We start from the raw sequence: 25,486 nt of genomic DNA on the forward strand, positions 1-25,486 counted from the left end.
TTGTTTTGGTTGAACTTTACTCAGCTGTGCACGTAAGTTTGCTTATTATTGCAGTTGCATTCGATATGTTTCCATGCTAACGCTCGCGCTCGTTACGCCCCGGAGCAGAACTGAAAGCCAGCGCCATAAGGCGATATTAATTGATACAAAGAGATTGCTGCTGTCAATTGTCATTTGTCCCAGTCCTGTCTCTTTGGAGTCATTATAGATGTGAAGTCTACCAACATCTCGTAAATATGTTAACTGTTGATCTACAGTATACATCCAAACCTACAGTGATCCACCGGCATCAGCAGCGCTTCCCCCTGTCACCTTTGTTTGAAATGCAAATTCATTTTTGCTGAATTATTGTAGCGCAAGAACAGTCTTGTCGTTTTTGTTTGCTGATGTATAATATGTTTTCTCATCTATCAGTGGTTACGTTTCAGTTGTTGCAAACATGCTGTATGTATATTTAATTGAAATTACTGTTGATACAGAAAAACGGGGATACCATGACCTGGATGACAGAGTCTGCACAGACATGTCACAACAACTACAATACATTTGCAATTTTACCAACGTCTCTTATATTGAGCAACATTCTTTTAAACATCTTCATGTAAATAAATGGCATGGTATGGTTGAGTTTGGTTTGATCTCTGTGATAATTGATATGTCTAAACCCTTTTGCAACATTTAACTTGGTGACTTAAAGATGGTTGTCTTTCTTTATAGGGGTTTTATAAATTGAGTAGCTTCTTCTTATATTGTATATTTAAAATTTCAGATAATGTTGTTTGGATTGGTTGGAATATTTATTTACATGACTCGTATAAATAAATGTACTTGTAAAATGTATAATTAACCACCATCCAACTTTGCTTAAATAAGAATGAAATATTGTATGAAATTAACCAAATGATGTGAGTTTGCTTTAGATTAGTTCAACAATACACTGGCAGTTTATGATGAAACTCGGCGATTAAGCTGAACGTACCAACCATTGTCGCTAATTTTGCGACTTTCTTCCATACAAGAATTTTGTGGTTTCTAAATTAACACTGACTGTATAGCACTCTTGCGATATTGTTTTTTTTGTTTTTTTATCACAATCAGGATTTTTTTTTTAAATGTTAATTTTGTTTTTTAATCTGCTTTTCAGAGATTATTGTGTTTGGGCATAGTAACAACATCACGCAATGCACCATGGAAGTGGATCACAGAACATGCAACGACAGCTCCAGAGATCCAAGTCTGTCACTGGGTCAGAAGCAGAGGAGCAGCAGCAGCCTGCCCTGGCAGTTACACAGCAGCAAGCTACTGTTAACCACCCTCAGTCTCCTGTGACCACTTTTTCTTCTGCTGCCAGTCCTTCAGCCCCCCAGTCACCCAATTATCAGATCATCATGAGTCGCAGTCCAGTAACTGGGCAGAACATGAACATAACGTTGCAAAACGTGGGGCAGATGGTGACTGCAAACCAGCAGATCACACTGACGCCACTCCCCATCCAGAACCCGGCCTCCCCCGGCTTCCAGCATACGACACCTCAGTGGAGATTCGAGCACGCTCCATCCTCCTACATCCAGGTCACGTCACCAGTGCCCCAGCCCATTCAACCTCAAAGTCCAACCCAGCATAGCCCAGTGTCCCTGCAGGGTGTGACGAGGCCTGGAGCTCCTGCGTCAGCCTTGGGTGTGTGTGGACAGAGTCCAACGCGGTTTGTTGAAGCTGGTATGCTAATGCGGCAAATCAGTTTAGGCAGTCCATCGGGTAGTGGACATTTTGTATACCAGGAGGGCACAGGACTGGCCCAGATTGCCCCTGCCACAACTGGCCAGGTACAACTCACCTCTCCGGGGGCACCTGGCTCTGTGCGGGAACGTCGGCTGTCTCAACCGCATTCACAGACTGGAGGCACCATCCACCACCTTGGACCTCAGAGCCCTGCTGCCACTGGTGCTACGCTCTCCACTCTGGGCAGCCCTGGTCACATCACCACTTCCCACCTACCTCCGCAGATTAGCAGTATCATTCAAGGGCAGCTGGCGCGTCCTATATTTGAAAAGACTGCACAGGGTGTGGTTGCCGGAGTGGGAGCCACAGCCACGGCGTCTTTTAGCGTCCCTGCCTCCATTACACCTTCGAGCCCCTCCCTCACCAGTACACCCCAAGGGATCCCCAACAATCCTCTGGCATCCAGCGGCATGACTGTGGGCATGAAGAAGCAGGTCACCAAGAAGTTAGAGGAAATTGCACCCTCCACACCAGAGATTGCCCAGCTGAGGAAACAGTGCTTGGAGCACCACAGCAAGAAGATGGAGAGCCTTAAAGAAGTCTTCAAAGAATATCTGATTGAACTTTTCTTTCTGCAGCAGCTGCAAGGGAACATGATGGATTACCTAGCTTTTAAGAAAAAGCCTTGCGTTCCTTTATATACTTATTTACGACAGAATGACTTGGACCTTGAAGATGAAGAGGAAGAAGAAGAACAGTCTGAGGTCATCAATGATGAGGTATTACTGCTTTTGGTGTGGAGATGCGAGGAGATTTTTTAATGTTGAGCATGTGTACTCTTCATTGAAAATGTCTCTGTCAAATTGTTGGAATATTTGTTTGATTTGGTTGTTTGTAGGTAAAAGTTGTTACTGGAAAAGATGGCCAAGCAGTGACACCAGTTGCCATATCAACACAACTTCCTGCCAATGTTTCTGCAGCTTTCTCCACCCAGCAGCAGTTTCAGGTAATTAAAAGTGCACTTGAACACAGTATTATGATGGAATTATATATTTATTACCTTCCTGCTCTTGATTTATTCAATCGCAAAATATATAACTGACACGTTTGGAGAATGTGTTTTTTTTTTCCAGGGACACCAAGGAGCTGCTGCTGGCTCTCTTGTAAACTCTGGAGACATGGATGCCTTTAAGAGGCAACAGGCTATGGTGCAAGCAGGTAGGGCAAGGATCGTAGACCTGTGTCTCACCTATGTTGCTTTGTTTCCTCCCCGTTTGCTTTGTTTTCTGTTTGTTTTCTTTTCTCCCTCTAATTGCTTCTGCTTTTAGATATTTGGCATCCTCTACTAGCGCTCTGTGTTGAAGTCTTAAACCGAGGAAGGAGAGGTGACCTGTAAGGTCCGCGGAAGGTTATTCCTCTGTGCCGAGTGCTTTTTTTTGCGTTATGAGGGTATTGTGTGTTTTAAATCCCAGATCAGGCTAAGAGGTCCCGGATTGACGTTGGTCGCCATGGGCTGATTTTCCAGCATCCTGGTGTAGCTCCTTTAGGATCACCTGGCGTTCCACTCCAGCAGCTTATGCCAACTGCGCAAGGTAGGAGTGCTACTACCAGGCCATTCTGTGTTCTGTTCGATGCTGCTGGACCCATGCCTTTCCTTAAACGTAAGGAGTTTTTCTTAAAACAAACGTGAACCACAACATTCATCTTTGACAAACAAGCTCCAAGCAGCATCGACAAACCGATCTTCATCCATCTGCTGGATTTCTCAGCAGTCCAAAGGAGGTTCAGGTTTAGCTGTACCTGCTCCAACTCTCTTTGTCAGGATAAATGGGGAAGAAGACAATCCATGACTGAAGAAGAGTAGCCACTCTTTGGGAAGATGCCATGTCTTATTATTTCCTTTTTTGTTTCAACTATCGATCACCTGTCGTTATTCATCTCTTCTTTTCTGAAGTTTGTTCCTGTTAGTCGTCATTATTTGGACCGACTTTCCTGTGCTGATGGATTTTTCAGCTAATTTGGAGGTGGATCAAAGAAAGTGGGCGCCCTGTGGGAATGAAAGCACTTTCCAATGGGCTTTGCTTGTTTTCCCATTTTTACAAATCCACATTTCACGATTCCTTTTTGATTTCCCATCGTCATTCCTTCACAAGTCCTTCCCTCTTCGATTGTCCGTCCGCGCGCCATCGAAAGGACTTTCAGCATCATCAGCCATCAATCTTCAAGGGTGTCTTGATTTACCATGCTCACGTTTGGTTGATTTCCGTCCATGTTCTTTCATGACATTTTGTTCTGACTTGGCTTCTTTCCCTCAGTCTAAGTAGGAGGGGAGACATTTGGAGGAGTTGTGGTCACGGCGCAGGTTTTTGCGATTGTGTGGGTGTGTCAGGGCCAGGTGTTGATGACGTCTAGGCAAGGTGGTGTGGCGTGCAGGGAGGTAAGGCAGGTGCTGCTTTAGTGTGCACAGCTCCGCTTAGGCCTGCTGTCTGCAAGACCCCATGTGTGTCCTTTTGCTCACCTGTGTGCTTTGTCGCTATGTGAGGCATCCAGATGCCTTGTTTATTGCCAGAATGACATCGCTTCATGCATGCCAAACATATGGGTGTTTTTGTGAGTGTCTGCTCTGTAGTTTTATTTCCCCTTCCTTCTCCCTGTCTCTTGATTTTCCTAGCTTTTGTTCTACTCATTTATAACATTTCTTATTTCTCTAAGACCTTCTTATCAGATTGCATGTAAAAAAATTTGATGTTTTAAACCACATTCTCTCAACATTTGAAATGCAATATTTTGGTTTTGCATTAATCAAAGTAGTATTTTATTTGAGAGACATGTAGATTTTCATATTGATTTCATTTCTTCTGTAATCATTTTGCTGTATGAGTTTCATTAGTTTCTGCTCTGATCATAAAGAAGTAGTACACTACTGTTGAATACGATGGATACAGTTCCTCTGGTTCATTAAGGGAAGGCTGAGGAGCTTTAATAGCTCAAGTTCAAGTAGTCTTGAAATTTCAATTCCATTTTTATATCAAAGTATTAGATAAAAAAAACAAAAAAAAGTAGTATTTTCAAAGGGGTCTCTCAAATGAATATTAAGGGAAAGTTACCAAACAAATGCCATTTAAAACTTTTTTTCCACAAAAAGCACAAGAATTTTTCAAGCACTTCACTTGCGAAGACAATGTCAAACAACTTTGTTTAACTGTTTTTCTCTGTGTTGCTTTCTATACTACCCCTTTGTCCTATACTATGGTTACTGTGTATACAGGCGGGATGCCGCCTACTCCTCAAGCGGTCCAGATTGCAGGACAGAAGCAGAACCAACAGCAGTATGACCCGTCGAAGGGACCACCAGTCCAGAACGCTGCCAGCCTGCACACCCCTCCCCCACAGCTCCCCAGCAGGTTGCCTCAGGGTGCGCTCCCCATGGCCGGCCTTCCCATGGCTCTCACGCAGCAGGCTCAGTTAGTGGACAGCGCGGCCCAGCCTGGGGCTCAGCTTCAAGCGCAGGTGAAAGTGCAAGCAGGGGGCGCTGTCCTCGCCACAGTCAACCCTCACACACAGCTCCAGGCTCAACTTCAGCAGCAGATGCAGCCGGGTCTTCACCTCCAGTTGCAGCCTCAGCAGCAGCAGCAGCAGTCCCAGGCCATTCTACAGCCAGGACAAGCGGTCAGTCGGAGGCAAACTTGAAAGATGTACTTTTTCGTGTGTGTGTGTGTGTGTGTGGTCTAAATCTTGATATTGCTATACTTCTGTCTATTTTCTACAGACTGTAGCACTTGCACGCCCTGGCACGGAGACAAACCAGCCAGTTCAGAGGATTTTGACCAACTCTATATCAATAGCGTCGGTGTCTAATGCAGCAATTACTGCTCCCAACTCTGTTCCAACCCCGCACACTGCAAGTCCTCTCCGTCCTCTTGGCTCGAACCTCAATCCCAGTACCCAGTCTAAGCTGACTGGAACGAATGGCATCTCTGCCATCAAGATAGGTGGATTCGGTCAAAATACAAACATGCAGTCCTCACAGGAGGGTTCTCAAGATAAGCAAGTGGAACAAGCCAAACTGGTGAGTTCCTGAGACACATTGACTGAATACAGATTCCACATGAATGCAAGTCTTGCAGTGATTCTATTTGATGTGTATACTTATATTGGTGTATTGTTTATTTTTTTGCACACATAAATACATCTCCTTTAAAAAAAAAGCACATTTTGTGGGAGGAAAATCATGTTTTCGATAACAACCTCTGCTTCATTCTCCCAGGAGAATCAAGTGCATCAGCGCGTCTCTGAGCTGAGGAAAGAAGGTCAGTGGTCAGCCAGTCGACTACCCAAGCTCGTGGAGGCCTCACGGCCCAAATCCCACTGGGACTACCTACTGGAAGAGATGCAGTGGATGGCAGCTGACTTTGCACAGGAGAGGCGGTGGAAGGAAGCTGCTGCCAAGAAGGTATGACGGATACGTGATGAGTTGCTGGAGGGCATGTTTTTAAATTGTATTTGAGCTCAACACAGATTTACAACTAAAAGTGGTATCTTGTTGAAAACGTAATGTTCTTCACTGCCATTGCTGCAGCTTGTTCGCACATGTGCCCGTTATCATCAAGAGAAGAAGCAAAGTGAAGAGAGGGCAAAGAAAGAAAGGGAAATTCATCTTCGTCACATTGCCAGCACAATTGCCAGAGAGGTTGAATTCTTCTGGTTGAACATTGAGCAGGTCTGTCTGTTTAATTATTTACTGATGTATGCAAACATTTCATGCCTGATAAAGTTTTTACCTGGTGAATGTTTTCCTTTTTTTTCTCCAGGTCGTAGAAATCAAGCTCCAGTTTGAAATTTATGAGAAAAGGCTCAAAGCGCTTAGCTTACAACAAACCTCGGCTAAAGGTACATGTGACTATTAGAACTATTGTCAATAAAATAGAACAGATTTGCTAAAAATGTTAAAAGTTGACGATTTCATCATTTATCTTTCGTGGTTCTCTCTGAGATATAATTTACATCCATTTCTTCTGCTTATGATTGCCGACCCGCCTCAGCTTTTATGTATAATTTTTGATTTAATTTTTTCGTGGAAGTTTTCCACTGAGTTTGTCTTTTTGCATTTCAGCATCAGGTCAGTCATCAGGGGATAAAGTTGATAAAGAGGTAGGTGGAGCAGTAGCATATTAATAGATGTAAACACACATGCATCAACCTAAAAGATACTTACACCCTATGCTTGTTTTTTTATTATAATTTTTTTTTAGGAGGGTTCATCTTCAGCTAAAAAAAGAAAAGTGAATTTTTCCTCGGCTGAAGGACATGGTATGTGATATGAACAATGGAACTGGGTAAAGGACAAAGTAAAACCGTGCATATATGACTAAATACTGTCTCTGCTGCTAGGTGCTGATGAGGAGAGCACCATAGAGGAACAGGAGGTCATGGAAGGGGAAACGGACCACAAAGCAGAGCTGGTTGACCTCGCTAAAGATGGTACTTGATGTCTTTTTTGAATCGTGTAAATATTTTAATTGAACTGGATAAATTGTTTTTTTTTTTATATATATATTTTGTTTGTGCATTATTGGTTTACTTGTGTTTTCAAAATGTTGGTGTCTAGCTTAAGTTGAAAATATTGGGTACATAGCTAGATTGATTGATTGAGGATCTGTTTCTGACGGGTGAAGTCGCTGAAACAAGGCCAACAATAGAGCTTGCAATAGAGGATCAGTAAATCCTGCTGCCTGTGTTCCAGATGTTGTGAGAGTGGTTCCGTTCTGCTCTGATCTTTAGATTATGTTCGTCATAGTATAGCTGTCCATCACACTTGTGTTTATTAAATTAGGGGTTTCAAATGTAAAAGACGACAATAACTGAACCACAAATGAACCAACCGGAGCCTTCGCATAGTTTAAATTAACTTCAAGTGACGGGGACGGAGCTGGAGACCTGTCAGCTTTGGAAACTCTTCTTGATATGTGAATTAAAGCCTTAGTAGCATTTCATTTAAGTTTTATTCATTTATTTTAAAAATTTCTTACAGCTGAGATGCCTCTAGATGCTCTGATCAAACAGTATGCCGGTGCCTACGCCGACAGCTTTGAGTGGCCGAGTCCTCGCAGTGACGATGATGTAATGGAAGAGATTGGAGGTAGTTTATCACTGGAAAATCAGATTTTTCTTTAAAGCGGTTATGATTGTGATTGTATGATATTCAATAATCTTTTTTTTCCAGAAATGGATTGTCCTGCAGGCAATTCTCCCGAGCCAGTGTTGATAGACTCCCTGCTTAGTGTGGACCAGTACCGCGCCGACAAAGCTGCTTCCTCTGACTCCAGTGGAAAGTCTGGCAGAGACATCGCTGAAGTAGCAGCTGCGACTGAACAAATCCTGCCTAAGGGCAGCTTCAGAACCACTTCCTCAGTAAGGAACACACATAATCACCACATTAAGAAAGAGAAAATGTAAAAAAATGTATTAACTGACTTTTTTCTTTAAACCAGACACGCGGCCCAGCTCCTGCCCTCTTACATGGCTCACTGCGAGAGTATCAGCAAATTGGTGTGGACTGGCTGGTAAACCTTCGCAAGAAGCACCTCAATGGCATCTTAGCCGATGAGACGGGCCTTGGCAAGACTGTACAGACTGTGGCTTACATGGCTCAGTTAGCTGGGCAGGAAGGTATGTCTCAGTTCAACAGAACACACGTGTATAATTTTTTTGTAAAGATTAAAAATCACTGCTTAAAGTTACTCTACCAGAATCCACATGGGAAAAGTTAAAATTTTTAGGACCAGTTTTAGTTGTTGATGTACATCTCTAATACATTGTCAATACCTCTCTGAAGGAAATTGGTCATTGCACTCATACAAATCACGTATTTCCCAACATCCCTTGGTTTGTTGTCATCTTAGCGTCAAGGAAACTCCTGAAGTTCGTGTGCGCTGCCGTTTGTAGACAATCTCGCGAGATTTCAATTTACATCTGAAAAAACAATCAACTGACATTTAAGACTATTCTCGTGGCTTGAACACTCCTTTGAGAAAGCCTGACCTTTATCTGGCTGAATTGGTCAAATGTTGATATTTTCGCTTGAGCTGGTGCAACACCATCTTTGACATCCCAGAAACCTGTGCGAACAGGTTTCCAAACATGACGGCAGTTAGCGAAACATAAACACAGTTTGATGGCTACAAATTCCAGTTTGTTTTTAAACATATCGATCTTGATGTGATGGATTTAGGCAACTACGGTTTGGAAGTGAGTGGACGTGGTCTTGTCTTTGCGTATTGGTTTATTATTTATGCACAAGTGAAAGCTTTTATCGAGCGTATATTTGAAAGATTTCTTCCAGTAGAGTAACTTTAAACGCTTGTTTTTGTCAACAGGCATTTGGGGACCCCATCTTATCATAGTGAGAACATGCAGGCTACTCAATTGGGAGGTCGAGTTCAAGCGCTGGTGTCCAGGCCTGAAGATCCTCCTTTACCTTGGCAACAGGAAGGAACGCAGATCCAAGAGAATGGTAATTAATGTTCTAACATGGCTACGAAATCAGCCAATGTGAAAGTTTTTTTGTCTTTTAATGACGTGTCATTGATTTACAGTGGTGGGGGGAAGCAAACAGCTTCCATGTTTGTGTGACATCCTACAAGCTGCTCATGAAAGACCAGAATCATTTTCTCAAGAGAAGGTGGAGGCATCTGGTTCTGGACGAGGTGCAACTAATCAAAAACATGACGGAAAAACACTGGGAAACAATCTTCTCTCTCAGAAGGTGAGTTTTCTGATGGATGCAAGAGGCACTTTTTCTTCAGTTAAGCTTGTATCACTTATATCATGATCGAGTTCACAGGTTTGCTATAAAGCCTGCCTTCATAAGGATGAAAATGTTATGAGTTGGTTGAGATCGTCTGGGTATTTCTTTTATATAGATAGACGTGTGGATTTGAGCCAGGCTAAATTAGATTGTGAGTGTTTAATGTTTTAGAGGGATGTTCAAAATGTTTCGATTTCTTGAGAAGGGGCAGCAGAATTGTTTGGGACACAAATATACTTATTCATCTTTGACTAGTTTTAGTCTATTTGTTCTGATTGCATTATTTATGTGTGAGAGATTCTTTAACAGTCTTTCATTATGTCACTTTATTTCTGTTTATAAAGCTTGAAATATCTGTCTACTTCTTTCAGTGAGCAGAGGATTCTCCTCATCAACACTCCTCTCCAGAATACTCTCAAGGAGTTGTGGACCATGATCCACTTCCTTTTGCCAGGAATCACCAGACCCTACTCCGACTTTCCTGTGAAGGCAGGAACAGACCAGAATCAGGACTACTGCCATAAACTGGTTATCCGCCTACACAGGGTGGGTTATAGATCCTGAATGTTGTGTTTCCTATTGTCACACATGCTTCGCCTTACATTTCATGTAAACCCTCATTTTTATCTTTATTGTAGATGATCCAACCCTTCATACTGAGGCGCTCCAAAAGAGATGTAGAGAAACAGCTGCCGAAGAAGTACGAGCACATACTGAAGTGTCGCTTGTCCAGCCGACAAAAGAGCCTTTATGAAGACATTCTCACTCAACCAGGGTGAGATATCCTTATGGATTATTTTACTTTTTACAACAGGACTGATAAATCAGCCCGTGTGTCTATATAAAAAGCTTTGAGGTTAGTTTGCACTGTAAATGGAAACTTACCTTATGGACTGTACTTGATACCAGTTTCTATATCTATATGATTGCTGTCTATGTTGTATATATTTAGCCTAATTAATTGTTGCTGTTGTGTATTTGTTGTCCTGACATGCCCCCCCCCCCACCCACCCCAGAGCTCAGGAAGCGCTGAAGACGGGTCATTTCGTCAGCGTGCTGCAGGTCTTGATGCAGCTGCAGCGAGTGTGTAACCACCCCGAGCTGGTGGTGCCCCGGGAAACAAGCAGTTCTTATTACTCTCCCTCTTTACAATACAACGCACCGTCGATGGTGCTGGAGGCTCTTCAGAATGACTCGAGCAAGGTATTTATCCAGTTCTCGTCGAGTTTTTTTTTCTGCGTTATATAAATGTATATATACAGTATGACATGCTTCCTTTCAATGTATCTTATGTCTGAATGTGTTTTCTGTTTTTATATTTCATCCATGCTGATAAATGATCCACACTGATCAAGTTTTGTCTTGACATTCACTTATCATCCCAGATGGCAAACTTGTCCATATTTGACCTCATCAATAATGAGAACCAACTGACCCGGTACCAGACGGAGGAGGCATTACCCAAACTAAAGGTCACTCAGCAACTCATCGAGGAGATACACTCTGGTCCAGATCCACCACCAAGACTAAAGCCATGTCCTATAAAACCCATGAGGTGAGCATTACATCTCCAAGCGCTAGTAAGGCGAAATCTAATCCAAGTAAAAACTCGTACATTTTCAAATTGCTCCGCAAAGTATCCTTGCATATTGATATTTATGTTTTTGGAATTTTAATAACATGATCACTTGATAAACTTTCTGTCCAGGTTGTTTCAGCCAGTGCAGTATGGCACAAAGCCGGAAGGTCGTCTTGCTGCCGTTACAAACGCAGCAGGACAGAGACCCCCAACGAGCTCACCGACAACAAGCACACCATCTGCCCCCGCCACCCAGGCAGGCCAGACCAGGGGCAAGTCCCCTGTCACCACTGCTACAACCACTCCCACTTCTCATGGTAAGATTCTTTCTGGGGCTCTTGCAGATAGCAAACTGTTTTAAACATCAAGATTCCTCATTAAAAAATCACTAGGAACAAACTTTATGCTCAAATTAGCATTTTGTTCGTGCTTTTACCTGATATGTTCATACCAATTTTAAACCTGAGGGCGGTGTGTGTGTGTGTGTGTGTGTGTGTGTGTGTGTGTGTGTGTGTGTGTGTGTGTGTGTGTGTGTGTGTGTGTGTGTGTGTGTGTGTGTGTGTGTGTGTGTGTGTGTGTGTGTGTGTGTGTGTGTGTGTGTGTGTGTGTGTGTGTGTGTGTGTGTGTGTGTGTGTGTGTGTGTGTGCCATTTCACAAAACAACCAACATTACAGTGTAAAGTTTTATGGTACAAGATTATTGTTGTTTGTGGGGGGGGGGGGGGGTTGTTTTTGTTTTTGTTTCAGAGCTCATTCTGCTACCAAAACTTATGATATACTATTATAAATATTTTGTAAAAAAAATCAGGATGTAAAAAAACATTTTAGTCTAATCTGTCCAGTCCTTAATATTTTGTCTCATTCTTGATTGTTTTAACCATCTTAACTGTGACTTCTGCAACATTCCTATTACCGCTTGGTATGTTGTTCTGCCACAGCTAAATGAATATATTTGGAAAATGTTTGAATTGTTTGACAAAATATTGAGTCCCCCCCCCCCCCCCCTAACATGGGAGCTCCATATCGTATTGCCTTGTGCTTTGCAGCAGCTGGAACAGCTACTCAGAGATCCCAGGCTACCCCACCTGTCAGCAGCAGCAGCAGCAACAGCACTGTAGCCCCCTCTGGGAACATTGGCGTTGGTCAGCATGTGTTGGGGGCTGCCCCGGTGGCCCTGGGTCAGACCTTAGCTGGCACAGTGGTGGGCTCTATGGCTCCCATCAACCAGCCTGGATTTACACAGGTCCCGAGGCCGGCCATAGCCCCCAGCCATGCCATCCAACCCAGCTTATTGTCCCAGAGGCTGGTTCTTACATCCCAGGCCCAGGCACGGTTGCCTAGTAAGTGGCCTGCCATCCCCTCCGTCTCGGCATTTCCCCCTCCAACCTTTGGCACAACAGTCCAGGCTGCCCTGCACTGAGGCGTTTACTCGAGGCACTGCTGATATGTATTCAGTCTTTATATTGTCCAGAAAAAATATATTTTATGCATTCCAACAGATGTGGCACTGCTTGTGCATCAGTACATTGTACATGCAACTGAGTATTACTTTGGCTACTCATAGTTGAAATAGTAAACCTGCAGCCATATCAGCAGCATCTCCCATAACCTCAGCCTTCCCCATTTTCTTCCTTGAAACCTGCATGTACACCGTGAATGTCCCACTTAAGTTACACCTCACGTCACTATACTGTTGGACTTAATTTTTATTTTCACCCGGCTTTTAATCATTATTTTTCCCCAGTTTACTAAAAGTCTTTTGTCTCTTGTGTTAGCCCAGCTGCAGGAAGAAATCCCAAAGCTTTGGTTGTTTGTTTGTTGTTTTCCTTTGCTGATGTTATGATGTTATTCTGACATTGAGCAAAATGCATAGCATGCGGAAATGTTCCCACAGGTTCTCCGACCTTTCAGCCTCAAATGTGGACAGAGAAGCCTTTTTAGTTTACGTGCAGTATTTTACCGTCTTCATTTTTCTTTCTTGTCTTGGTGTTTTTAGCTGTTCAAAGAATTGCAGCGCCGAGGATTGAGAGACTGAATGTGATTGGGTTTCAACTCAACAGATGTCACGAAAGTTTCAGATGATTTGTACACATTTTGTCTGCCACTGGTGCATCACTGAAATCAAATGAATCAATTTTATCTCTGACCACTGCCTAACAAAACATGAGGGCAATAATGTGGACATGAAGACTTCTAAACGTGCTTCATCTACACCACTGTACAACAAAGCGTTATTATATAACACATTTTGTTTTGGAATCGATGTTTTAAAAGTCAAAAACGAAAGCTCTATTAGAAGCATCACAAATATCCATTAAAAACAGGACAGTGTTTGTTGTTTCACTAGCTGTGCCTCACAATATCAAGCAATTCAGTGCACTTGTTTTTGTTGTTTTTTTTTTTTTTTATTAAATCTTTTGTTTTAGGATCTCTGTCTCACCCGAGGACTGTCTTTGTAGTAATGTCTTCCCCCTTTCAAGGTTTAAAAGTAGGATCTGCTATGATTCTGTTGTGGACAGGAGCTGTGCTTGTTCCACCGATTAATCCACCCTGGTTCTGCATGGCTAGTCTTTTTTCACCCTTTAACTAACTATCACTGTAAGAAATACTTCTGGTCTGTTGAGTTTTGTTTTTGATCATGTCGTTCTTCTTTCTTTTGTGTTGAAGGTGGAGATGTAGTGAAGATTGCTCAGCTGGCCAACATAGCGGGCAATCAGAATCGCATTGCGCAGCCAGAGACTCCCGTCACACTGCAGTTTCAGGGCAACAAGTTCACACTGTCGCCCAGTCAGCTGCGCCAGCTCACCACCGGACAGCCCTTGCAGCTCCAAGGTACACTCGGTAATGAACATCCCATTGTCCCACTTTGTCATTCTTTCCTTTATGTCCAATTCACTCTTTTTATGCAATTTGCGTTTTTTTTTTTTTTTTTTTTTTTTTAATATAGCATCACAAAACATGTAAATCTTAGTTTTGTATGTGTCATTGTTTTATGTCACATGCCCCTCCTCTAATCCTGAATGTTGATCATCAGCTTTTCATTCGAGGAAAAGAACGTTCGATAAGGACTTTGTATATAGTTACTTTTTTTAATTTTATTTTTGATTCTACATTAACATTTTGAACATGTGTCTGGCTCCTCCTAATTAACTGCCCAATATATATATACCATGGATTTAGGCAACATCCTGCAGATTGTGTCAGCTCCAGGGCAGCAGATCATTAGGCCACAGGGATCCATGGTGATGCAAACAATTCCTCAAGCTGTTCCTGCGTCCAGTGCATCAGCTACACCGGGCACACCTCATCCTCCCCTGTCCGCCACTCAGCAAGGTGACCGATTGTCAACAAAGACACTGCATCACTAATACCGTCTTCTTGCTTTCATAACATCAACTGGAAAACGTGTGTCACTGTAACGTTGAAGGTTAACACATTGTTTTGTATTACAAGTTATGTTGCTAACACAAGCGCCTCTCCTTTTCTCTATGATGTTCTGCTGCTAGTGTTATAAATAGGTCATTCACTATGTTTACCTGTGCGGCTTGGACTATTGGAGTTGTCGCCGTATACATACACAGGAATGTATTTGTTTAAAACATGTTTTCTCTGCAATACATCGTGATATGCACTCTATGAAGGTGTCAGTATTGGTCCATGTAAAGCTGACCTACAACATCACGGAAGCAGTTTGTTTCTGTAACGCTCCAAAGACAAACTGTCAGCTGACTTCTTCAGCTGGGGTCCTGTTAACCCTTTGACATGCTGTTTGATTTCCTGTTCAGTACTGGATGTGGAGCGCAAACGTGTACACGGACCTCATCCTCTTGGGGTCCGACCGCTCAGTGTTCACGCAAGAGTTGATGGGATTTCAGTCCCTGAGCTTGTTAGTCAGCAGAGTGAGAAAAAAAATTTCAGTGTGTTTTTTAAAGCCCCGTTTTAGATGGATGAATGCATTCGTATTCTTTTTAGATATCATGTACATGTTGTTTTTGACACTGCATCTTTTTTCTTTTCCTTTTTAAGCTTTGGGTGCAACTACAAATGCAGTTTCCTCCAAGCTTGCCCCTCTAAGTGGCTCTCAGGTCAGTCCATCACTCTGTTGTGAAATCACTTTTACAATGTCCAGCGTCACTTAAAAATCAACTGAAACAATTCACCGAGCATAATTCTAGTCTTTAATTATCTGCACCGGCTGTCAATGTGGCCTTCAGGAGTCCTTGGAAGAAAAGAGCCAACAGCTGAAGGAGCGCTTGAGTCGCCTGTTTGAAGCGAATGAGCGACGCTGCAGTCGGCGAGTGCTGTACGGGTCAGACCTGCTGCAGGCCTGCACTTTGAGCGCCGAGCCCGGTCACACGGCTCTGACGGCTGGAGGCTGGAGGTGGGTTGGTAGAGAGAGCTGCCTCCGGGCTCAGAGGACATGCGTCGCTACCACGTCAACACTACAGTCCTCTCTGCTCTCTGTGGAGAATCAACGGGAAGCTGCCAACAGCCTCATCCAGAGGTATGGAGGCACATCTTCACCTCCCTCTTTACTCCAAACCATATTCAAAAAGCATTTCTTCCTTTGGGTTGTAGATCAACAACTATTGCCGCGTCATATGTTTTCATCTTTCAAATACGGTTTCGTTTCAGGCTGGTATGCGTGGTGCCTCCAGCTGTAGCCCCGCCTCCTCACCTGTATGCAGCCAATCCTCCAGTTCCCTACAGACTGGAAGAGAAATCCTTTCATCGTCGGCTGCTGGAGGTGTCTGCGCCTCACCGAGCGGACATCCATCGCTTAACATCCACACACGTCATCTGCTATCCTGACTTGCAGATAATGCAAATGGACTCAGGTGAGCCTTGTACTTTTTTTTATGAAACAGCAGCAGGCGAGGAGAGTAAACATGTAGAGCTTATGTCATAGTTAAGTCAAACTGTTTTGTTTTGGTCTGACTCATTCAACCTGTGTAGGAAGCAGGGCTTGTTGTTGACGACTCAAAATGTACCAATGGCCCAAAATTGTTATAAAATGCAATGGAATAGAACCTGAAATGTAATTGGTCAATAATGTAACGAGATGCTGAGCTTTTTAATTTTACATTATGAGACAGAGAAAATATTTTCCCCTCATAGTGAAATAATTTTATTGCTTCATAAAGTGAGTCAATGTAGTTTGGATTTGAACTTGAACTGCTTCAATTCCAATGACACTGAAAGAATGTGACTTCTAAAATGTTTGACTATTTGTTTATCCATATATCTATTAGGTGTGTGAATCTCCATCACTGACAACAATTTGATTTGCATCTCGATACCTGACCAGCGACACAACCCATTAGCGATTCATTGAATTTCTTGGTGATACGATGCACCTGTTTCCAATTTGATACAATTTGATATTGATTTGTTGGCGATTCAATTCTATACAATGCAATACAATGTGATTTTGTGTGATACAATACGATTGATGCAAAGATGATGCAAAGAAATTATAACTAAAACTTTAATAGAAAATAAGAAGCTGCAACTCCATATGGTACTAGAGGCGGAGGATTTATTCTTTATTCCAATCCTCATAAGCAGCAAATTTAACAAAAAGTTGACGTTTTGCTTATAATATACTAGAATTATGCATCACTCTATGCATCTCATTTTTGTCCTCCTAAAAAGCACAAGACAAAAAACAGGCCTTTTCACAGCGGTGGGATTTAGAACCAGATTCAACATAAGGAACAGGAATCGGTTCCTCACATTTGGACCTAGTTTTATCACACAGTCACAACGTAAACAGTAAACAGTAAGACAACAAAAACAATCACTATCAATGAGTAACTTAAAGTGACACTTTCAATAGTGCAATGTCCATATTCCTGTCTGCCCGACAGATACTAAACTAAGATTTCAAATATAAATAATACAAATAACCTTTCACAGTTAAGGTAGGTCTTTCACAACTGTTATTTAACTATTAATTGGCAGTTGCAGCTACTGTAAACAGACTGACTCGCTGAGTCATATTCAATGTAAATAACAACAAATAAATACATTTTAAAAATAAAATACACTTTTGAAAACCGATCTGTCTGTAAATGCCACTCTCACTGCTAACTTCTAACCTGGTGGTTTATTTCATGTGGCTTTTTTCCAAGGTTGTTTTTTTTTCTTTCAGGAAGATTAGTTCGTCCACATGTTCAGGGAGAAGCAGACTGCCTCTGATGTCACAATAATATAGTGATATTGTCAATTACATCTGCTGTGCTCAACACTAGTTCAGAGGAACACTTGTTGCCAGTTTATGGTTTAGCAACACAGCAGTCTTTACAAACTGCCTGCGTCTTGTCAAGTTTCCCAAAAATACGTGAAAAAATCAATGCAACTGTGGATTTTACCGATGCAGGCACGCAGTGACCGATGTTTCTCAGATTTACCCGTAAATTGCACCGATGCACACTGAAGGATATACACCGATATACTCGCATGGCGCATGTTTGTATCTAGATTTCACGTGCTTAATATCTATATACAGACTCTGGTATTTATGTATTATTGCTGTTACGCAAGTCATTAATACTCTTCTGTTCTCTCTAATCTGTTATCTATTTCTCCAGTCATCAGTACAAAATAATGTATTTGCATTAAACACATTTAAATTCTTGTTAATTACTGTACATTAATGACCAATTAGATGTTTGGTTTTATACATTTTTATAAAATATATTTCAGGGTCAGTGCATTGTTACATATTCGGCCAGTTATATATTACATTATATTTTATAGCATTTTGGGTCATTGTTGCATATCAGTCTCTAACGGAGCTACTTCGTTCTTATAGCATTTTATATATTTTACACAGGAATTTACTCTCCACAAACAACCATTTCTGAGGTGTACACCATATTATTCCAAATAATTAGATTTTAAAGAAGCAATTCCGACATCTTTATGTTCATTCCTGTTACCTTTATTTTTTTAATGTTACATTGATTCATCAATCAAAACATTGATTTATCAGTCACTATTTCTGGTATTCTCAATCGAAATTGAACATGCATTGGTTGGATCACAGACATCATGCCCTCGTTCTGTAAGTATACTAACTTTGTATGTTGTTCTTCTCCTTCAAAGGTAAACTGGAAGCTCTGGCCATTCTGCTGCAGAAGCTCCGGTCAGAGAATCGCCGTGTGCTCATCTTCACTCAGATGTTAAAGATGCTCAACATCTTGGAGGCCTTCCTCGACTACCGGAAACTTGCTTATGTGCGCATAGATGAAAGCCTCAGCCTGGAAGAAAGACAGGTACATTGAAAGACGAAAGAGACAATTGTGTGAAATGAACAGATTCCTTTTATTGACCACAGGTAAGTGAAGACTGGTCTCTTGGTCAGTGCAGTCATTTCTCATTGGAACCTCCTCCGAAGGTAGGAGTGATGGGCATGCTCACTTCAAGATATTTTTCAATACCATAAATTACATTATTTATCTTTTCTACTGAAAAACAAAAGAAGTACCACAAAATACAACTAATATACCTGGAGCCACAAAAAACTGGCATTTTTTTGTTGAACTTGGAGCTGAAGAGAGACAGCAGTGTTATCATGTCCATATCAAAGAATTTTTTTTAATTAATTTCAGACGTGGTATTTTAACATGTGTGCAATCATATATACCCCATCTACCCACATGCGTATATATACTTATCCGGTAAATGGTATGAAGCTCTTCATTGCTCAATTATTTAAAGCTGGATGGGCCCCAATGAATAATGAATGAATGAATAACAGTGGGATGAAGATCAAGTAAAAAGGTCTAATTAGTCTCTGTTGTTTATACATTTCCACATCATGTGTTCCGTCTTATAATTGCAGAGCTCCTATAAGAGACTTCAAAGAGGAACTCATGTTCCATGGATTGTTATTAAATCTGTTATTAAATCTTGGTCATTCTGTCTTCTGCCAGCATTAAACTTTAAAACCATAAACAACAGATAGTTCTTATCATTATCAATCCTTGATGGTGACTTCAGACTCGTATCTTTTCACATTTTCTCTAGCAAAGGCAACCGAACCCCACTCATTACTACCACATTCCAAATCAAGTCATTTTTCCTCAGTTTTATTTAGAATACAGCAAGTTATTTAAGGTTATACTTCCAAGGCATTTAGCTGTAAACCTCAGGGAAACTAACTTTTTCTGCACATTTGTATCTAACATCCCTTGGGTTTAATTAGAATGCCCCCCTCCCTTTTTCTACAGATGTGAATTTTGATCACGGCCGTGTGTGTTAAAGATTAATGCTTTTTTGGTTCGAAAACACCTCATGAACCGTGAAATTGAAATCTCAATTGCTCCTCTTGATTTTGCTGGATCGATTGGCTGTGATGACGTCTTTCTGGGCCAGAACTCATCTGTAGTAATGTTGGTTGAAATACGCCACTAATTGTTACCAGTAGTCACTTAAGACTGAGATTTCATAATTATTTAAATGCGACACACAGGTCAGGGATGAGTAAAAATACTGTGTGTAATGTAGTCTCTGTTCTGTGACTCTTTGTTCTGCAGGAGAATATGAAGAAGTTTAACAGGAACAGACAGGTGTTCTGCAGCATCCTGACAAATCGCTGCTGCTCCACTGTCGGAACGGTGTTTGACGCAGACACCATCATCTTCTACGACACAGACCTCAACCCCAGCATGGATGCCCGCACTCAGGAGTGGTGTGACAAAATAGGACGCTCCAAGGACATACATATATACAGGTGATCTTAGAAATACAGTGAATCATTTATTCTAACTGTATACTCGATATGGACTCATCCCAGTGAAGAGATGACTGTTTTGAGGTCGACATAATACAAATGTTTATGTGTTGCGCAGGCTGGAGAGTGGAAACTCCATTGAAGAGAAACTACTGAAGAACGGCACAAAGGACCTGATTAGAGAGGTGGCGGCTCAGGGCACCGACTACACCTTAGCTTTCCTCACACAGGTAAGATGAATTAAAACTTCTCGGAGGAATTGAAAACATTCCCAGTTGAACATAATTCCTTGCACAGCTCAGGACCTTAAGTAACGTGTTGTCGTGTTTCTAGCGAACAATCCAGGATCTGTTTGAAGTGGAGGCCGGCTCGGGGGAGAAGGTGGAGGAGTTTGTGGTTCTTCATCAAGAGCCCTCGGTTTCAGAAGCCATATCTCCCAGAGTAGCCAGGCCGTACATCCAAGCTCTCCACAGCATTAACCTGGACACCCTGACAGAGGAGGACGAACAGCAGAACCGGGATCATGAGGAGAAGGAGCCGCTGGCAGGCAAGGAGTCCACCGAGGCTGACCAGGACTCAAACAACCAAGTCAAGGAAGAGCCCGTTCAGATCGAGGAGCTGAATGCAGTCATGGAGCAGGTAGATTTACTTTTAGAGTTTGCTAAGTAAACACAGCTGAACACATAAAGTACGATGAAATAAATGACTATGAAATAGCTATATATTTGTTTTTTCAACTTTAGTTCTCCTTCTCCTCCAAACAGCTCACACCTATCGAAAGATATGCCCTCCATTATCTGGAGTACCTGCATGTCGGTGACGATGAAACTGCTCTGAAGGTAAACTGTTTCATCGCTGTAGAACTCAGCTGTAAATTTGCTGATTTTCTCCCGTATGAATGAGTCAGCTGGTGAAATGCACTCGACGATGTTGACATTTTGAGTGGATGACGCAAACTCTTTGTTTACATCCCCCAGGAGCGGTTGGAGTGTTCTAAGAGAGGGTGGGAGCGGCAGCAGCTGCAGAAGCTGAAGGAGGAGGAGGAGGAAGGGAGGCAGATAATGGAGGCAGATGAAGATCTCTTCACCTACACCAGAGAGGATGCCTACAACATGGTGGGTGGCACTTGTGATCTCTGCTCATCAAGCGAGGCGGTGTTTGCATTGTGCAGAATAGTTGTTGACATCAGCCTTGTCTCTACACTTCAACAGGAATACGTATTTGATACAGAGGATGGCCATACAGAAATAATGCCGGTAAGAATCCACATGGGATGTATTTGAAGAAAGAAATGGAGTTTTCCGTATATTTTTTGAGGAGTGGTTAGTAGGAGTGGTTCGGATCCCGTAATTATCAGTAGGGTTTTAAGCTACATCACATATTCAAGTTATACACTTTAGGAATATGATAGATGACAAGCTTTATTGTATTTATGACTATGTCTGACTGTATTTTGATGTTTCACTATAGCTTTGGACCCCACCCACACCACCGCAGGATGACAACGACATTTACATCGATTCTGTAATGATGCTGATGTATGACACCACACCCATGCCAGAGTCCAAGCTGCCTCCTATCTACATCCGCAAAGAACAGAAGAGACTCAAGATGGATCCCTCAGGTAAGGAACTTTCTACTGAAGACCTCCACGGGTTTAATTGCACGTTTATATATGGTGACGTATCTTCAGGTGCATCTATGTACGTTTAGTTTGTAGAGTTGTGAAGCTTCAGGGAAAAATATTAAAGATATGTAGAGTAGATCCATCTCAATGTTTTTTGTTTTGTTGGCACTGAATTGTTTTAACTGTCTTCGCAGCTGCCAGAAAGAAGAAGAAGGGTCACGGGGAGGCGGTCATTCCTCCTCGATCCCTTTTCGAGAAGGCCAGCATGCTCAAAGTTCGCCGGGATGGCAAAGACCAGAAGAAGAACTTCTCCCTCAAGCAGCAGGCACCCTTCGCCAAGCCCCTCCCCTCGCTGGCTAAACCCGCGATGGAGGCAAGCCAGGACAACCCCGAGTGGCTCATCAGTGAGGACTGGGCTCTGCTTCAGGTACACTTTCTCTGATGAGCCTTCTTTCTAAACTACGAATAAATGCACGTCACAGACTAAAGCAAACACTGTTTCATCCCCGTCAGGCTGTAAAGCAGCTCCTGGAGTTGCCTCTGAACCTGACCATCGTGTCTCCTGCACACACGCCCAACTGGGATCTGGTGAGCGACGTGGTGAACTCGTGCAGCCGCATCTACCGCTCCCCCAAGCAGTGTCGCAACCGCTACGAGAACGTCATCATTCCCAGAGAAGAGGGGAAGGTAATGATTACTCTCTGTCAACTTTATTTTCTAAAACAAACGAAAGAAAACAACAATAAACTGATTGTTCGCGTTGAATATTTTTTTAGTTGGTGTATGAGGCAAACCCCAAGAAGAAGACCAAGAGCATATACAAGGTACTGTTTTCTGCCGGGTCTTTGGTTTTTGTCAAAGCTTTTGTGATTTCAATTGTCTTTATTTATTTATTTGTTTTTGTTTCTCGTTCAGTCTAAGAACAGCCGACCTCTGAGGACCTGCCAGATCTACACACAGGATGACAACGCCACTCACATTCAGCTCTACAACAGTCGGTTCGAACTCATGAAGATTATCGCCAGCAAGAGGAGCCCGCCAATCAAACCGCTGTAAGCACTTGTCTGACGATGCTGAAAGCTGGACCGGATCAATTTTGATTGGTTTCAGTGTATATTTTGTACTTGTTGCAGGCTCGGCATGAATCCATTCCAGAAGAATCCAAAACATGCTTCAGTCTTGGCAGAAAGGTTTGTTTTGGGGTTGTTTTTTTTTTTCGACTGTAGCTTTCTAATCCTTCAGGATGAAGGAATTGCAATATATTTTTCTTTTCTTCAGTGGGATCAGTTATGACAAGCCGTTACCTCCAATCCAGGTGGCATCTCAACGCGCTGAAAGGATTGCTAAAGAAAAGAAGGTGAGAGTCGGCAGTGAGCTTTGTGGATGTGTTTATTTAATGAGGCGTCACTGTAGCAGATCGCAATTCAATAAGTGAAAGCAATACCGGAGTGTGACTGTTTTCATGACTTGTCAGCGTCAAAACTTCAATACTTTTTATTGCTATTCCACTCAAATCTGGTTATTGCCAACATTTGTCCTGTCTTCGAGCATCTTGGATGCTTTTCCCCAGAAAGTGAAATCCCACCGCAAGTGTTATGAAATAATCTGATTCCCTCAAAAATGAAAAGACATCGTCAACCCCTCGTGGTTAAAGTTTTTTATTTATCCTTCCTCTTCAGTGCTTTATTTTTAACACTGGGTTGCAGGGCGCTGGAGCAAATCCCAGTTTACAACCTGGACAGGCCCATCACAGCAAAAAAAGCACAGAAAAGCAATCCCACACACATTCACAACTACCGGAGGAAACCAGAGTACTCTCAGAAAGCCCATGCGTGCACAGGGAGGACTTGTGGACTGGTTTAAGTCTTTTATGTCATTGCGCTGCCTGTTTGTAGGCCCTTGCGGAGCAGCAGAAGGCTCAGCAGTTGGCCCAGCAGCAGGCTGGAGCCCCGCAGGCCCAGGCTGCACCGGGCCAGGCCCAGGCGGCCGCAGCCGGACAAGCCCAGGTCGCCCAGACTGCCGCCGTAGCCGGAGCTGCTGTGCCGAATGCAGCTGTGAGTGTGATGGTGAGTCGAAATGAACATCACTAGTATGTTTTTTTTTTCTTAGAAAGAGAGTTCATTTTGGATCTCCGTTTGTCCGACTGGAAGCTTTAAACACATGCTTTGTGTTTTCTTCAGGCTGGAGCTATTAAAAACTCCACTGTGGGCACGACCATCCAGGCTGGTACGCTGACATACATATGGTCCACATTACTCTGCAGATGACGTTCCAGTAGTTAATATATTTCTCCTTCTTTCCTCCAGCCACCGTTGCGGGGAACGTGATTGTGAACACAGTAGCTGGAGTTCCTCCAAGTCCCTTCCAGGCCAACAAGCGCCTGGCATCTCCAGTCATATCGGGCACTCTCTCCGTGAGTCATGTTCACTGCTGCTCTGGCTCCACTTAGCCACCTACTGACTAACGGGAATTAGTTTGCTCTGACGCAAACAAGCTTTCAGATTGGCACGCCGTGCCAAACTCTGTAGGCAGAATCATAATAACAAATGGTGCGACCTCGGCTCATTGTGTTTCTCCTTTTTGTTGACGCAGCCTGCCGGTGCAGCCGGAGCCCAAGTGGTCCATGCACAACAGAGGGCTGTCACAGCCGCCGCCGCCCCCGCCGAAGTGGTCGCCATCGCCACAGGTCAGGCTGTGAGAGCCGTTACCCCGGTGACGGCGTCGGCGGTAGTGTCTACCACTCTGAGCCAAGTGCAGTCTCAAACCCGCCCGCTGGTCACTCAGGTCACACCAGGTACCCGACTGAACACGACCTGCTGTGTCCCACGTGTCCCGTCGTCGGTGTGTGTGAGATGTGACTTGTCTCTTTCCAGCCGCAGGTATGCAGTTGCCACAGGGAAAGCCTCTCACCCCGGCCCACCTTCAGATGCTCCGGCAGCAGCAGCAGCTGCAACAACAGCAAGGGACTTCTCCTCAAATCAAAACTGTAGGCAAACAGCCCCAGGTACACCACACACACTGTTGCCCAATCAGATTGAGACACCTTCGTCTCAGCTCGTCTTCAGCCGCTTGAACGGAGCTATTTCTGTGATTGTAGTATTTCAGATTTCCCCAGTAAGTCAATATAAATAGCTTTGATTAAGTGGGCGTATTGTGCATTGTGTGCGTATTTTTGAACCATCACATCATAATGCTTCATCTATTTCTGGCAAAAGTAACAATGGTGGGTCTGTTTATTGTTTGGGCATCATTGTGAAGAGACACGAACACAGAACACTGTTGGCTTTTAAATGAGTCGAGAATCTGGCAGTAAAGGAGATTTAGCTCATGTAGAAATGTGATGCTTCCCAAATCTAGTTTTCTTTGAGGGGGGGGAAAAAGACTCAAAGTTAAATGATGTCAAATCCTCTTTTCTTGTTGGATCAATGAACTAGTCACACTCACATTGCCAGATAAAGACCTTTTGGTTTATAATAACGTGTTAAATTCCCTGACTCGGCATTGTCTGTTCAAAGGAGTTGCTGAAGATGCACAAGCATAAGCTGCAGCTGCAGCAGCAGCAGCAAGTAGCTGCAGCGGTGGCAGCAGGCGCCCAGCAGGCTGCCGGCGCCCAGCAGGCCGCTCAGGTGCAGCCTGCACAGGCGGCTCAGGCCAATCCTCAGTTGGCAGCTGTGGCGGCACCCAGACCGGGAGCTGTGCTGACCGGAACCACTGTGGCCAACCTGCAGGTCACCAGACTGGTAAGGCAGTGGCTGGACAAAAAACAGAAACCCTTGGAATTAATCCGTCAAATGAGCAATGTTGTGTGTTTTGTTTTGTTTTTTTTCCCCCTTCATAGGCTCGGATGCCCACTCAGGGCCAGATCCAGGCCCAGGCTGGGCAGACGGCCCAGGTGACCCTCACCAAGCCTCCAGTTGTTTCTGTGCCAGCCGTGGTCTCGTCAGCTGGAGTCACTACTCTGCCAGTGACCGTGGCAGGCATCAGTGTGGCCATCGGGCAGGCGCAGAAGACAGGT

General features: G+C 43.2%; 1 protein-coding gene across 6 annotated transcripts in view; it reads left to right on the forward strand.

The window, feature by feature from the left end:
- ep400 (E1A binding protein p400) overlaps positions 1–25,486 on the forward strand; it is a 28,990-nt gene that overhangs the window by 323 nt on the left and 3,181 nt on the right. For 2 of the 6 annotated variants that reach the window (XM_080500136.1, XM_080500139.1), the window contains exons 2-49: positions 1,145–2,498; positions 2,618–2,725; positions 2,853–2,937; positions 4,988–5,388; positions 5,489–5,788; positions 5,987–6,172; positions 6,299–6,439; positions 6,531–6,609; positions 6,833–6,870; positions 6,972–7,029; positions 7,111–7,200; positions 7,751–7,858; positions 7,943–8,130; positions 8,211–8,388; positions 9,096–9,232; positions 9,315–9,484; positions 9,898–10,072; positions 10,165–10,301; positions 10,543–10,729; positions 10,912–11,081; positions 11,235–11,422; positions 12,151–12,444; positions 13,772–13,945; positions 14,285–14,437; positions 15,131–15,189; positions 15,319–15,608; positions 15,740–15,942; positions 18,215–18,384; positions 19,648–19,844; positions 19,963–20,074; positions 20,178–20,483; positions 20,609–20,683; positions 20,822–20,959; positions 21,056–21,100; positions 21,315–21,468; positions 21,666–21,898; positions 21,985–22,158; positions 22,248–22,295; positions 22,387–22,523; positions 22,605–22,661; positions 22,750–22,828; positions 23,367–23,537; positions 23,652–23,697; positions 23,778–23,884; positions 24,064–24,265; positions 24,345–24,475; positions 24,987–25,211; positions 25,310–25,484. In XM_080500136.1, the coding sequence (XP_080356262.1) occupies positions 1,182–2,498; positions 2,618–2,725; positions 2,853–2,937; positions 4,988–5,388; positions 5,489–5,788; positions 5,987–6,172; positions 6,299–6,439; positions 6,531–6,609; positions 6,833–6,870; positions 6,972–7,029; positions 7,111–7,200; positions 7,751–7,858; positions 7,943–8,130; positions 8,211–8,388; positions 9,096–9,232; positions 9,315–9,484; positions 9,898–10,072; positions 10,165–10,301; positions 10,543–10,729; positions 10,912–11,081; positions 11,235–11,422; positions 12,151–12,444; positions 13,772–13,945; positions 14,285–14,437; positions 15,131–15,189; positions 15,319–15,608; positions 15,740–15,942; positions 18,215–18,384; positions 19,648–19,844; positions 19,963–20,074; positions 20,178–20,483; positions 20,609–20,683; positions 20,822–20,959; positions 21,056–21,100; positions 21,315–21,468; positions 21,666–21,898; positions 21,985–22,158; positions 22,248–22,295; positions 22,387–22,523; positions 22,605–22,661; positions 22,750–22,828; positions 23,367–23,537; positions 23,652–23,697; positions 23,778–23,884; positions 24,064–24,265; positions 24,345–24,475; positions 24,987–25,211; positions 25,310–25,484 (8,596 nt within the window). In that variant the 5' untranslated portion in view covers positions 1,145–1,181. The remainder of the gene's footprint in view (positions 1–1,144; positions 2,499–2,617; positions 2,726–2,852; positions 2,938–4,987; positions 5,389–5,488; positions 5,789–5,986; positions 6,173–6,298; positions 6,440–6,530; positions 6,610–6,832; positions 6,871–6,971; positions 7,030–7,110; positions 7,201–7,750; positions 7,859–7,942; positions 8,131–8,210; positions 8,389–9,095; positions 9,233–9,314; positions 9,485–9,897; positions 10,073–10,164; positions 10,302–10,542; positions 10,730–10,911; positions 11,082–11,234; positions 11,423–12,150; positions 12,445–13,771; positions 13,946–14,284; positions 14,438–15,130; positions 15,190–15,318; positions 15,609–15,739; positions 15,943–18,214; positions 18,385–19,647; positions 19,845–19,962; positions 20,075–20,177; positions 20,484–20,608; positions 20,684–20,821; positions 20,960–21,055; positions 21,101–21,314; positions 21,469–21,665; positions 21,899–21,984; positions 22,159–22,247; positions 22,296–22,386; positions 22,524–22,604; positions 22,662–22,749; positions 22,829–23,366; positions 23,538–23,651; positions 23,698–23,777; positions 23,885–24,063; positions 24,266–24,344; positions 24,476–24,986; positions 25,212–25,309; positions 25,485–25,486) is intronic. The other 4 variants (XM_080500138.1, XM_080500137.1, XM_080500140.1 and 1 more) reach the window with 4 other exon arrangements.

This window comes from Blennius ocellaris (genome assembly GCF_963422515.1).
Source record: "Blennius ocellaris genome assembly, chromosome: 7".
Taxonomy (NCBI): domain Eukaryota; kingdom Metazoa; phylum Chordata; class Actinopteri; order Blenniiformes; family Blenniidae; genus Blennius; species Blennius ocellaris.